The sequence below is a fragment of the Phascolarctos cinereus genome, unplaced genomic scaffold, assembly GCF_003287225.1.
Source record: "Phascolarctos cinereus isolate Bilbo 61053 unplaced genomic scaffold, phaCin_HiC Scaffold_2;HRSCAF=192, whole genome shotgun sequence".
In the NCBI taxonomy this organism is placed as follows: domain Eukaryota; kingdom Metazoa; phylum Chordata; class Mammalia; order Diprotodontia; family Phascolarctidae; genus Phascolarctos; species Phascolarctos cinereus.
Window position 1 is genome coordinate 402,885,479 of NW_027555625.1, and position 15,273 is coordinate 402,900,751.

General features: G+C 46.3%; 1 protein-coding gene across 1 annotated transcript in view; it reads left to right on the forward strand.

Annotated features, from left to right (window-relative positions):
• TENM2 (teneurin transmembrane protein 2) overlaps positions 1-3,873 on the forward strand; it is a 376,176-nt gene extending 372,303 nt beyond the window's left edge. The window contains 1 exon segment of the mRNA XM_020992339.2: positions 1,873-3,873. Coding sequence (XP_020847998.2) covers positions 1,873-2,634 — 762 coding nt within the window. The 3' untranslated portion in view covers positions 2,635-3,873.
• Positions 3,874-15,273: the final 11,400 nt, after the last annotated feature.

The window sequence follows — 15,273 nt, forward strand, 5'->3', positions numbered from 1 at the left end:
TGAGGGCCAGAGAGTTGTCAGTTTTGATTTGGAAGTTAAGTGGCCTGGAGTTCACTGAAGTGGGTGGGACTCTATCACTATTCACAAGGGTAGTGCACAGAGAATCTTAGAATTGGAAGGGACCTCAAAGAACAGCCACTTTAACCTATATCTGAACATGAATTGTCTTAAGGAAAAACCTACCGACTGGAATTAGAGGACCGGAGTTCAAATCCTGGTTCTGATATTCACCTACATGATCTTGGAAAAAGTTACTACCTCTCTAAGCCTCAGTTTTCTCTTCTGTAAAATGAGCGGGTTACACTAGATAACCTCCAAGATCTCTTCCAGCCCTAGAGCTGTGGTCCTAAATCTGACAAGTGGCCATCTACTACTCTACCCAAAGAACTCCAATATAGGGGGAACCTAATACCTTCCAAGACAACACATTTCACTTGGTTCTAATTACTAGGAAACTCTTCCTTGCGTCAAGTTCCCTCCTCTCTACTGATCTGACAATCAGTACTTAACATTATGAGACATTTGGTGGTGCCATGGATAGAGCACCAGGCCTGGAGTCAGAAAGACTCATCTTCCTGGGTTCAAATCCAGCCTCCAATACTTACTAGCTGTGTGACCCTGGGCAAGTCACTTAACCCTGTTTGCCTTAGTTTTCTCATCTGAAACATGAGCTAGAGAAGGAAATGGCAAACCACTCAGTATCTTTGCCAAGAAAACCCCAAATGGGGTCACAAAGAGTCAGACATGACTGAAACGATTCAGCAAAAACAACTCAGCATACAAAAATATGAAATGTTATAGCTGCTTCAATAAATCATTCAAATCGAGGTCACTGCAAAGAGATAACCTAGAGTCTCCTGGTCACCCAGGACAAGACATCCCCGTGATGATTCTCACCATGTGAGGAACCATTCTTTGAATTAATAAGACTTTTTTGCATTTGTATAAGCACTGTGTGTTTCAAAACTTATTCATTTCCCATTATCCTAGTCTGTGTCACAGCAACTTAGGTAGACTATATTTTGCAGATAGGGAAACTGAAGTATGAAAGATAACATGCCACGTAAAACTCAATGGTAAAGATGAGGACTCGGGGCAGCTAGGTGGCGCAGTGGATAGAGCACCAGCCCTGGAGTTAGGAGGACCTGAGTTCAAATCTGACCTCAGACACTTGACACTTACCAACTGTGTGACCCTGGGCAAGTCACTTAACCCCATTGCCTAGCCAAAAAAAAAAAAAAAAAGATGAGGAGTAGAACTCATCTCCTAACTCCCAGCTAAGAGCTCTTTCTCCTTAGCCTCATGGCCCACATGAGCAAAGTGAGCATTAATTTCTTCTTCAGTACATCATAATTTATTAAAAAATGGTGCAGTTTTGGACATTGTCCAGGGACCGGCCCTAGTTCACCTGCTTGGAAGTCAATAGGGCCCACAGCCGGAACCACTGAATCCAGATAAACCCACCCCTCAGGTCAGGATGCTTTTTGTCTAAGCTGTGCAAGACAACTGCCAAAGAAACCACTAATGAATAGCTATCCTTTCCCCAGCCTCGGAGAAGAGTCTTAGGGTCATCTGCTGATGTGCAGAGCTTTCAAAAGGTGGCACACCTTCCTCGCTTTGCTTCTTAATTAGTCACATAGTAATCTGGACTACCTGCCTCGCCAGCATCGAGTCCATGACCTTGAACGCACAGCAAGCCCCTCGGTGGCCCAGCCTCACTTTTGGAGATGTTCGCCTCGCAGTGTTATGCTAGTCCTCTGTCAGCAGGGAAGGGGAAGGGTAGCATTGAGAGGAGCAAATGCATACCTTTTGTTGTCTTTTAATGAGCTAAGGCCAACCTTCTCATCCTTCTGGGTTTTCTTTTGCCTCCAGCTCATTACGGGAGTCCAGCAGACGACAGAGAGGCATAATCAGGCATTCATGGCCCTGGAGGGGCAGGTCATCTCCAAACGGCTCCACGCCAGCATCCGAGAGAAAGCTGGCCACTGGTTTGCCACTACCACACCCATCATTGGGAAAGGGATCATGTTTGCCATCAAAGAAGGGCGCGTGGTGACGGGAGTGTCCAGCATCGCCAGCGAAGACAGTCGGAAGGTGGCCTCCGTGCTGAACAATGCCTATTACCTGGACAAGATGCACTACAGCATAGAAGGGAAGGATACGCACTACTTCGTGAAAATTGGCTCCTCTGACAGTGACCTGGTCACCCTTGCCATGACGAGTGGGCGGAAGGTGCTGGACAGTGGGGTGAATGTGACCATGTCGCAGCCTACCTTGCTGGTCAACGGGAGGACTCGAAGGTTCACAAACATTGAGTTCCAGTACCGAACGCTCCTGCTCAACATCCGCTACGGCCTCACCCCCGACACGCTTGACGAGGAGAAAGCCCGAGTCCTGGACCAGGCGAGGCAGAGGGCCCTGGGGGCGGCGTGGGCCAAGGAGCAGCAGAAAGCCCGGGAAGGGAGGGAGGGCAGCCGATTGTGGACTGATGGTGAGAAGCAGCAGCTCCTGAGCACAGGAAGGGTGCAGGGTTACGAGGGATACTACGTCCTTCCCGTGGAGCAGTACCCAGAGCTTGCGGACAGTAGCAGCAACATCCAGTTTTTAAGACAGAATGAGATGGGAAAGAGGTAACAAAATGATCTGCTTGCTGCCATTCCTTGTCTGGATGGCTCAGTAGGCGTAACTGTTATCTCCTCTCCTAAGGAGATGAAGACCTAACCAGGGGCACGAGGCTGAGCTGCTTTGGGATAATAAGTGGCAACAAGGGAAAAAAAAGGCTCATTTTTTGAGTTCAGATGCTACTGTCCAAGTGAGATGTTCCACATCCTCGAGTGGACTAAAAGCCTAACTGAAAACTCACCGGGAAGAAAAACGTTCCAAGTTCCCCTAAGATATTACCCACTTGTTCTGGGTCTAAAGAAAAGAAACACAAATTTCACAAGGAAAACAAAAACAAAATAAAAAACAAACAAAAAAAAAAAACAAATGAATAAGAGAAGGCCTCATACTCTATTACCTCACTCCATTCACACGTGAGCAACTTTGAAACATCCATGAGGGCCAGCTTCACCAGACCAGCTGAGGAAAACAATTCAGACTGTTTGATAAAAGCAAACAAACTCCAGAAGTTTTCGTTTAAGCAAAATACAGGTGCATTTAAAACATGACTTTTGGGGTGATTTGTGTGTAGCAACTGGGGTGGGGGGACAAAAAGAGGTGAAAGAGTGAGCACTGGAATTACTCTTTAAGAAAAAAAAAGAAAAAAAAAGAAATTAACATCAAGAATCAAAGAGAGAAGTAATAACGTCCTGCACTTGTACTTAGATCCTACCTAAGTCCAACCTGAGTCGATTTATTCGAGGAGGGCAGAGTGTAAAGTTCAATTCAAAATGGTGGCTATAATCACTACAGATAAATTTCATACTCTGTTTGTCTTTGAAGATTTCATTGTGGACAGTAATGCACAGTGACAGGGTGTAGTCCGTTTAGATGCTGTAGTTTGTGGGTATCAGTTCCAGTAGCAGTGTGGGCATTGTATCACTCTTTTGCTAATGGGCACCACTTCAGATCACCCTGTACATACATGAGCCGCAAGGCACAATCACTGTTTCAGATTTAAAATTATTAGTGTGTTTGTTTGGTCCAGAAACTGAGACAATCACATGACAAGTCACCACAAGGAAAGAAAAAAAAATAAGTCTAATAAGAACTTTGGTACAAGAACTTTTTTTGTAATATACATGTATGAATTGTTCATTGAGTTTTTATATTAATTTTAATTTGCTGCTAAGCAAAGACTAGAGACAGGTAAAGATAATTTATGGCAAAGTGTTTAAATTGTTTATACATAAATAAAGTCTCTAAAACTCCTGTGGATACTGGTCTTCTGTGGAAGTATTTTGACAGGAGCACAGGACAGAAAGAGAAGGACCCTTCCAAGAGAATGAACTGGGATTTCACAGATATTCACGGCCAATCAATAAATATTCATTAAGCACCTAGTGTGTGCCAGGGATTGTGCTAAGCACTAAGGATTCATAGAGCGAAAGGCAAAAACAGCCACTGCCATCAAAGAGCCTACTGTCTAACAGGGCAGATGACACGCACACTACTCCATACGACCAAAACATAAAGGGAGGGGATTATGGGGAAAGATCAGCTGTACCTGGGGTGCTTTTGCCAGAGGCTGTTAGGTGCTCCGTTCTCTGCAGAGCTTGCTGGGAAATACAAGAAAGGAGAGAGAGAAAGTTGTAGGGTCGTGAGCCCTCCAGCCAGTACTGTGCTTCTGCTAATTCCCACCATACCGGCTCCTCAGATGGGTCTCTTCATTTCGGTCTCTAGTTCCTTCTAACACTGGTAGGTTTCAAGGGATGCTATCGCCATCGTTAGACAGGATCCTTTATTGGTGTGTGTTCTTCTGGAATGAGTTAAGTTGCCTGATAACAATCATTGACATTTCCGTAGTTCTTTATCATAAGATCATAGTGTGAGAGCTAAGAGGGACCTTAGAGGCCCCCTAGTTCAACCCCCTCGTTTCACAGATGAGGAAACAGGGGCCTAGGCGGGCCAAAGGACTTGCCTGTGCTTACACAGCAAAATGGCACAGCCAGGATGGGAAAACGGGTCCTCCTGTTCTAAGCCCACACACTGCCTCTCATTTGAATCTCACAACCCCAGGAGGTAGGTTCTACCAATATCATCATCACCATTTAGCAAAACTGAGGCAGAGAGAGAGGAACTGACTTGCCCAAGACAGAGAGCTAGTAAATGTCAGAGAAGGTCTTGACCCCAGGGCCCATCACTCTCCTCACTCTGCTAAACTGCCTCGAGACCACCAGGGGTAGTTGTATTTGAAGTAATGATTTCTGAGGGGAGGAAGAGAGGGTTATAGTTTGGATACGTTTTCAGCTGGGCCTCGTCTGGGGTCAGCATGTTATCTTTTCTGGGGGAACCGCCCATCAGGACCCCTCAGACTCTCCCATGCTCTGTACCACAGCAACCGACTCGTCGTCCAGCCCAGCGAAGAGCTGCCAGATCCAGAGGGCGCGACTCTTTTCTGCCTTAACGTAACAGGTCCCCAGGCGCGCTTTGAAAGCTCCATCCAGGCCCTAGTCTGGCCGTGGTCTGTACAGCTAGGGTAACAGTTTTTAGTAAATCCAACAGTAACTGTGGAGCAATTAATTCCCTTTCAGACTTGTAGGAGCAATCGTGTATTGGGGAGGCTGTTTTTCAAAAGGAGAGGGAAAAGAGACAAGAGAGAACACCTGGGTTAAGCCTGCTTATTTTATAAGGAAGTTGGGGTTTTCTTAAGAGGTGAGAAGGAATAAGTGAAAGTTAATGATGAGGGGAAAGATAAGCACCAGTAAAACTAGGTTATGTGCGTTGTGTTGGGGTTTTTTTAATATACAGGGAAAAGCAACTGTATCCACAGTGACCTAGTGACGTAATTGGTCAGTCTGCCCTAGATGGCTAGAGCAGTTAGATATTATTCAGCAATTGGAACACACACACACACACACACACACACACACACACACACACACACACACGGAATGAGGGGGACCACACTGGACACAAGTTGTTATGAAAAAGGAAAGGCTTCACTCAGCAAGTAATTCAAATTCACTTTGGAACTATTTACCCATCATACAGACTCAGCCTGATAGCGCATCAGTAGAGAAAGCTGCATCTTTTGGCTTCCTGCAACACTCAGTTCATATCTCATCTTCTGCAGGAGGCTTTTCCTGGCCCCTTTCCCCTTCCCCTTCCCTCTCACTAGAGCCTTCCTTCTGAAATTACCTTCCATCAAGACTGTCTCTACTTTGTATATACATATTGATTCACATGCTGTCTCCCCCATTTGAACATGAGGGACCATGTTCAGCCTTTCTCTGTGTCCCCAGAACGTAGCACGGGGCCTGGCACAGAGCAAATGCTTAATAGAGTAGAAAGGCCTCAGCAAGAGGCCTCCAGACCTCGCTAAAGCCAAATTCAACCAAACCAACAAGCATTTATTGAGCGCCATTTTTGTGCCGGGCCCTGGGGAGCCAAAGTCAAATGTAAAATCAAGCAGTTGACACTCTCTTGGGAAACTGGAGCCAATGTTTCTGGATAGTAGTAGCCTCATGCCAACTACCCCACAAGATGGATGGCTGCTGTGCTGGGCACGCCTCACAGAGGATAAATGGAACAGGCTCTCAGAAAGCCACAAATAAAGGTCACCGTGGATGGAACTACAGAGAGGACTCACAGAAAGCCGCCAACTGACTATACTTTCTACAGAATCTGAAATCCATGTCCTTTTTTTTTTTTTTTGGCAGGGGGGAAATGAAGGGAAGGAGGGAAGAGGGTCCTCCCTGACATCTCTATCAACAGCAAAGCAGAAGAATGAGGGCGAAGGGAACACTTCATGACCTCCCCTCCCAAATTCCAAAGATGCTTTTACAGTCAATAGTTCTAAGAGTATCAAGGAAGGAGACAGCCCTCATCTAAACTGGGAAGGTGAATTAAAGCTCTCCTTCTCCTTCCTTTCAGGGTCAATCCTAGACAAAGTTGTAAAATCAACAGAGTTTTTCTTGAATGTAAACCATGGTTTTGAGCCTGGACATTTGCATTTGGCAGAGAGAATTATTACTCCATACTTGGTGATGGCAAGAAGGGCAGAGTTGAAGGGAACCTGCCTTTTTACAGCTCCCTTTTTCCTCTGCTTCCCTCCTCAGTTCATCTGCCTAGAAGAAAGCAACCCAACAAAAAGTAAGTCACATTAAGATGTTATTGGCAAGTGAATTGAAAGAGGGAAATCCTTACCTCCCCCCAAAAAAAATTATGAAGGGAGGGGATGAAATAAGCATTTATATAGCACCAGGTACTATGCTAAGTGCTTTCTACAAATATCTCATTCGATGCTCAAAATAAACCCTTTGAAGTAGGTGCTATTATTACTTCCATTTTACAGTTGAGGGAATTGAGGCAAACAGAGGGTAAGTGATTTGCTCAGTATCCCACAGATAGTATCTAGCCATATGGGAAAGTCAATGAAAACTTCTCAGCATCCTTCAAATCTCGGATACTGGCAGATCATTTCTATCAGTTCTGCCAGCTTTGCCTCTCTGCTCTCCCCCTCATGCCCTGGGGGCACCTAAGACTATGGGTAGGCAAATCTCAGTTATGACTACCATGTTATGACTAAAAGGGCTTCTCAGGTTGGGGATAATGTGTAGGGAGTTGAGGGAGTGTCAGACACAGTGGGAATGGTTGAAGATGGGGAAAGTCAAGGTCCCACTGAGTCTACTCTGTTGCTTTGGTTGCAAAGTATCTTTCTGGTGGGCATGACAAGAAATCCATCTGATTTGGGCTGGGAGGCCCAAATGGGCAGATTCTTGCCGAATATCTTATGGAGGCCTCTGCTCAGAGGAAGCCTGGCAGGGTCAGCCCCCGCCCTGACCCCACTCCCTGCCTTCCATCCTCCCATCTCACCAACATACCTCTTGAACCTTCTCTTCTACATACCCTCTTGAGAGGATCCCAAATCTCAAGGGCTTCCCTGATATAATCTGAACAACCTTTCCTACCAGAGACCCTCTGCACCAGTGGACTGGGCTTCTATAGGCATATGGAAAGACACCTGTCCCAAACCACCTTGAAGCAACTCCACCAGCCCTGAAACCTGCCTCCTGCCTGGGAGGCCACCTCCTCCCAGGGAAAACTTGAATTTGCTCTCCAACCACACGGTGGCAGCCTTCACCAGGAAATCTTCTCCAATGCCCAGTTCCCCAGCCCAGTTTGCTGGGAAGGTATTTCCCATTTAATCAACAAGCATTTATTAAGCACCTCCTGCATTCATTCATTCAAGTACTACAAAAAGAAATACCAACTTAAGGGATGTTCTAGAAAGTGGGACACTGCAGAAATGAGACACCTGACACAAGCAACTATGAAGTTTGGATTCAGTCAAAGGGCCACAATTGAGGACCTAGAGGACCACATATGGCCTCAAGGCCACAGATTCCCCACCCATGTTCTAGGTTCTGCATTCTCTCCCCTCTCTCCTATACCACCTGACATGGATGACCTCAGATGGAACACTTAAGAGCTCTAACAGAACTGCCGTGCCCTGAAGAATGGACCAGAATAGGAGAAAAGGGGGTTCTGAGAACTTTTTATTCTCTCCTCTAATAAAGAAGGAAGCAGGTACACTCCCAGAGGACATTCAGACATGTTTCGGAGACCCTAAAAGATGGTGAGCGAAGAGCAGGGGAATTGCAGAATCCAGCCTCAATCTGATCATTGTTTCCTTTCTAAGGAGCTGGGAAGGAAACTCAGTGACCTGAGACACCATCAGCAGTGCCCTGGTCTCCTACGAATGGTATGAGCCTGCTACAGAACCTGCGGCCCTGTACTCGTGGGGCAGAGAGGAGCAGATTCATGGACTCGCCCAGAGAAAGGAGTCTCAGAGAGGGCTCAGCAGCAGATACCTTGCCTTCCTTAGGAAGCCCAAATCAGAAAGTAGAGATCATGGCTAAGCTGGGGAGATAGTGTAAGTGAGACTTTGCTATTAAGAGGTAGTGTGACACAGTAAAGAGTCATAGGCCTGGAGGCAGGATCAGCATCCTGATCTCTGACAAGGGCCATAAGTGAGGCACACCTTGTCTGTGCCTCAATTTCCCTAGCTGTAAAAGGAAGATAATAACATCTATCTCACAGGGTAGCTTTGAATCTCAAATGAGAATCTCTATAAAGCTTCATGTAAATCTTAGTGGGCTTTATAAATGGCAGCTCTTGCTCTAATTCTATCAGCGTAAGAGTCAGGGTTCATGTATGTACATGAATGAGAAAAATATTAGACCTCACCTCTGACCTTTGGAATTTTGGGGTGGGGGTGATTCCAATAGTGTCAAGCTGCCTTCCACAGATATATTGACATTCCCCATCCTTCCCAGGGATAGGTCTTCCAACATGTACCCCACAATCCAATCCTGCTCCTCTTACTAAACAAAAACTGTCAGGAAAAAAAAAAAAGTAAATTCTCCCATGTGCTTCCTGGTTTAAATATAGCCCATTTTCTCAAGCCTAAATTCCCTTCTCCTATTTGAATCACCTAAATCCAGGAAATGAAGATGACTTGGGAAATCAGTGTTAAGGAAACATTTCTCACACGCCCTCCTTCTTCCTCCAATTTATTACCCTATAACTTCTCCACCTGGGCTTTTGATGTGCACATCTTTCCTCTTGTCCTTCTATCTTCCTTGCTGACAACATGCAGGCTTTATTTTAGAACAACAACCATTATGGAAAACCAGTGAGCCAAATTATATGCAATTTGTTCCCCAAGGCCAGCCATACCCTTTAGGGATCCAGAACAGAACCTGTCTCCCAGGAATAAGCCTTGTTATGTGTAAAGAGTTCCTGCCCAACCTATGGCAACCCATCTGAGGGTTTGTTAAAATGGATTCCAAAAAAAACCCCAAAAATAAAACAAATAAAATGGATTCCACTCTGCCTTGGAAAAGCCACAGACTTCTGTCACTACAGATGCCAACACACTCCCCCCCCCACTCGAAGCTCCTACTTCCCTTCACACTCATACCCCTTTGTGCCATCTTGCACTTCTGGCTGATATTCTCAAGTCTGGGGCTACCTGTTGGGTGTTCCAATCATTCCACAAGCATTTGGTGGCAAGCCTACTATTACCAAATGATGTTCTAGACACTGGGGAATAGAAGTATAATGATTGAAATGATCCCTGCTCTAATGGGAAGACATCAAGTACGTATAAGAACATACACAACATAAATATGAAGATAATAAATACAAATATGTACCAAGTAGTTAAATACAAAGTAGTCGGGCAAGGTGGGGGTGGGGTGGGGAGGGAGCGATAGAATCTAGAGAGATCAGGAAAGGCTTCACAAAAAAGATGACACCTGAGCTGCATCTTGCAGGAAGAGAACTACTAAGGAGGGAGGGCATTTCAGCCATGGGAGATGGTCATTACAAAAGTACAGAGCTGAGGGGAGGGAAGGAGGGGGAGGGGGAGACAGGAGGAGACATGTGGGGATTCAAATTCTGCCTCTGAAGCAAGTGATGAGGATGAGGACCCTAACTAAGCCAGCCACTTCACCTTTCTCTGACCCTCAGTCCCTTCTATAACATGAAGGGGTTGTACTAGGTCTCTTCCAGATCTAAATCAATGGTCCCATTCATCATTCCAAATAGATAAAACCTTATCACCCCTCAGTTTAAGCCTTGATCCCTACCTCCCAGGGCTCTCTCCTGCCTGCAAAGGCTCTGGAGCGGAGAGCCATCATCCTGGTTTGCTAGGAAGAACCCTTTTTCCCACCTGTCCACACCACACTCCTTTCCCCCTACCACATAATTTTGTGGAAAAAAAAATAGCATTCCTCTTCCTCCTCCATCCCAGCATAAGCCAGGGAAGCTCCAAGGGAAAGGGTGACACTGAGGAGTCACCTGCAGAGAGGGATACCTATGGGCTCTGAATCGGAGATCGGTCTCTTAAGTGGGCTAAATGGATGAGTGTCAAAGCAATTTCTAAACGAAAAAGATGAGTGGTGCGGTGGGATCCTCTCATATGCCATCCGTAGGGTAGTGGTCAGAGAGGTTCAAGGGCTTATCCCCTCTACGATCAATCAACAATTATTTCTAAAGTGCCAGTTACGCGCCAGACGCCGTGCTAGTCAATGGGATACAAATACCTTCCTATACCCCTGTCATGGGGGATCATTTTACCATCTGCAAGACAATATTATGATGATTACTTGTGCTACAAGACGTTTTCTGGGCTAGGCAGGCTCTGAAACAAAGTCCTCTGACAAAGAATATGAGAGCGATTGTCAGGAATCCATGTCACTAGACACTTTATGGAGGCATTTACTGTTTCATTAGGAGGTACCCCCAGGAAATCACATTTTTTTAATGACAAGCATCTGTTGAAGACATTCCAAAAGTCTGTTGAAAATAGACTCCCCCAAACCTATTGAATGCTTATTAATCCTGAAGAAACTAAAACTTAACTAACTTTTTCAATTCACCAAACTTTACTTTGAAATACAAACTTTGCAAAGGATTCCTAATAATCCAACTTTTACCCTCAAATACAGAATCAACTTTTGAACCTTATCTTTTTGACTCCAAACGACATCTTTCCAATTGGCTCCTGCTCCCCTAGCCCCATACTTTGTCTTGAAGGGCCAGGAGTCCAAGGACTGACACATTCCTTTAACTTTTGAAATTTTAACCTTTTTGTCTTTTCTGCCTTACTAACCAGAGTCCCAGGGCTGCAAACAACTGTCTGAGTCACAGAAAACAAAGTAGCCAGAGGAGTGAAGGGGGAGGAAATGCCCAGCCGATTTTTCCTTGACCCAGCTGCAGTCAGCTAGTCCCCAGCCATAAGTCAGGAGGGGATGGGGGGTGGGGGGAAGGAGACAGGCTGCCTACCCCAATTGGTAGCTCGGCTACTTGAAGCAGAAGCAGCACAAGACGCTGTGGCGAGACCATGGAAGGTGGTCGTAGAGAGATTCCAGACTTGGCACTAGATTTATCTCATTCTTCCTCTCATACCAGAGCCTCGAAGAAAGACTGGAAAAGTGAATGAGTGGGGAACAGAGGAAAGAAGTAGGGCTACTACAATAGCCAGGGGTCTTCTGAGCCCAGGAAAGTCACCCCTACCCCAAAATGGGCTTCCTGTCCCAAGAGAAGCAAGCCACAGAGGCTGGTGGCAAATCAAGTGTGCCTGGGCATACTTGGCACACCTAAAGGCACACCTAGGTCACACATTAATTTATTTGCACCTCCTGGTGAGGTTCCTAAGTCTTCTTGTGATGGAAGAGAGAGTCCTTCCATGGAATCAAATCTCATTGTTTGCCCTTCACATTTCCATATGTAATGCCAAAGGACGAGTTATGACCTCCTGGTCATAGGAGTGCCTGGTCCCATTCATTAGTTAGAACCTTAGGCATATGGCTGCCAATTAATTTCTGTCTATCATACAGACTACTCAACCCCAGAGGCTATTCCAGAGTGCTTGCCAAGCTCCCCATGGCTCTCAGTGCAGCTAATGCCACTTTCCCTTTGGCTGTGTCCTTTCATGGGTAGTTTTGCCAGTTCATCTATCAGACCCATGCCAGCCTTCATCCAAGGAGCGTCTCCCTTTCCCCCACCCCCACTTTGTTTCCATTAAGGTATTTAATGGATGAACATGTATTTATTAAGTGCCTACTATATACCAGCCATAGTGCTAGGTACTAGAGATACAAGGACAAAGAGTCAACAATCCCTGCCCTCAAGAAGCTTATTTTCTACTGGGAAAGAGACCCATTTTAGGGGGAGGGATGGAGACATAAGGAATACAGTTAAATCAGCATAAGTGTACCTTTTCTGCACCTTCTTCCTCCCAAGATCTTCCTTCAGCCCCTCCATTAAATCTCCAGGGGCAGGCAAGGTGGAAGGCCAAAGGTTCAGCTCCCCATTGTTCGTGGTGCTGAGGCAGCAGAAAGGTTCGCCCAAGCTTTTCACTCGTGACAAAACATCTGCCATAGATCAATGACTCCACAGAGGGCCTTCAGGGCTCTGGAGAGGAAGCCCCACTGTGGCAAACTACTTGCTTTCACTGTCTTCTAAAGCAACCCTGGGAAGAAAAGGTCCTGGCTCCCACAAGCAGGTTACCATTTTTCTGACCTCATGGCCCCCACAAAGTTCTACCTTACCTTTGGCTTCCTTGGTCGGCCCCACAGCTGCGTGTGCTTCTTGGCCCTGCTCACCTTCCAAGCATTTTGTAAATGGGCCACAGGTGGTACACAGCATCTGAGACCAGGCACAGCAGCCCCACTGGTCAAAGGGCTTCTTGTTGGTAAATGAGTGATTGAGAAGAGGAAACTGTGCCTGCGTCCCCTCATGTAGTCAAGGAGGCATATCCGCTGACAGATCGGGCTCTGGGGTGGGAAAACACTGTGTGTGTGTGTGTGTGTGTGGTGTGTGTGTGTGTGTGTGTGTGTGTGTGTGCGTGTGTGTGTGTGCGCGCGCGTGTGTGTGTGTGTGTGCGCGCGTGTGTGTGTGTGTATGTGCGCGCGTGTGCGTGTGTGTGCGCGCGTGTGCATGCATGCGCAGGGGAAGGGTTATAGTGGTAGAACTGAAGGAATGTGGAAGGGTAGATATTACAATGTATAGGGGGAAGATATTATGTATGTTTATGGGGAGAGAATTCCCATAATGTGTGTGTATATATCAAATGCATAAAATGTGAGGAGCATAGAGAGGGTTGGAGGGACAGCCAGGTATGACATAGGCATTATGTATGACTACAGGGGATTCAGTATACTATGTGTGTCCCTGGAGGCATAACATAATGTATATTTGTGTATGTGGAGGTAAGCACTCTGAGTGTGTATGTGTTTGTAAAGATAAAAGGGGAGGCCAGGGCAGGGCGGGGCGGGTTGGGGGGGACAGAGAGAGAGTTTATAAAATGCAGTGTGTTGGGAGGAGATTTAACACTGTGTGTGTCTGAGTGAAAAATGTGGTTAATTGTGTGTGTGTTTGTATGTGTATAACATGTGTGTGAATATGTGGAAAGAGAAAAGTATAATGCACAGCAGAATTTGTGGGGAGGTAATGCGGTATATTAGAGGAAAGTATAACAATCAGTGGCTTTTTGGGGTGTGTGTGTGCGCGTGTGTGTGCACGCAAAGAAGAGAGCTATATCACACAGTGGGGATGTAGGGAAGCACAACGAACAGCTTGTGGATTTATTTCCCACGTTGGTTCTCCCCTTGAAGGACATGGCAAGGAGAACCAGACAAAGGAACGTCACCTGCTTGTTGAATTTGGCAACACTAAGCACTCTGGGGCAGCAGCCACCTGCTCTGTTGATGTAGGCACACACACTCACACCTGATGGGCACAGAGCATTATCGCACATATACACTGACCCAGCATTCTAGCCTCTGGGCAGGGATGGCGTCTAAGGCAGGAGGCCTTCAAGGCCAACCACATGGCAAGAAGCGATTCTTGCTCCTTCTCTAACGTGACATTGGGATTGGAGAACAGGAGAGTCAAACCCAGGGAGCCTGAGTCTACTTCTTGTCTCCATTCTGAGCAATAGAACTTGGCCCTTGGATTCTGTGGGATGTTTATGCCTTCTGACTTTTCAATCCAGTCTCCATGCTTCTGCTAGTCTCCATATCCTACTTGAACATCATGGTCAGGAGCCTTGGAAAGGAAGTCATATAATCCTGAAGTGAGGAGTTCATTGCCTGGGCCCAGAGCCATAATTAGGCCAAGGCCAATAGAGCTTTGTCCCACAGCACCAATATATGGGGAGGGGGGGAAGGAAGGGATACTACTCCCTGCTCCAATCCCTACACCTTTCTTCCCAGTCCTCCACTAACCAAGCCGCACAAAACCGACCCCAGGCTTCCATGGTCCTATCACTATGGCACTCCTCTCCTGTAGTCTGGTCCTCTCTACAACCCTTGTGGGTCAGCATCTCTGGAATACTGGCCATTTCCTCCACCGATATAACTTCACCCACAGTTAGACTGTCCTTTGTGCCCCAGGCAGAAGGAATGGATCCCGTGGGCACACTAATTCTTAGAAATGTTTGTGCCGGGACCATTCAGTCAAGGATGCAACAGAGGCTTACTTCAATCAATAAGCTTTTATTAAGCACTTAACTACGGGACAGACACCGTGCTAGACTCTGAGGATACAAAGGCATACCCAAAGCATTCCTTGCCTTCAGGGAACTTACATTCTATTAGGGGAAACATGTATGAATATGCAAAAATGATATAAAATATATACAAAGTAAAAATGTGGTGATTTACAGGGGAATGGGGGATAAGAAAACGCCTCACTTAGGAGCTGGTGTCTGAGCTGAGCCTTGAAGGAAGCCAGGGATCCTAAGAGATGACGATTCCGAGGCAGTGCATTCCAGGCATGCATGCACAAGAGATGGCCTCTAGTCTGCTCTCATTTTGCTTCTCTCCCAGAGAGCTCTGAAGCACAGATTGTTAAATTGGTCATGCCTCCTCCATTATTCACCAGAGGATGCAGCACAGATGGAGGAGCTTCCACACCACCTGGAGGGAGGACCGGTGGGAGTTCCCAGGCTGTGCTACCAGCACGAGGACTTTTTCAGTTCAAACTCCAGGGAATGGAAAGTCTGTGCAGGTTCATTCTGAGTGTAAGGAAAGTTTGCCCACCCCCTACTCCCATCTCACCCAAGCATCCCTCAGCCTTTTCTCAGCATTCATTGAT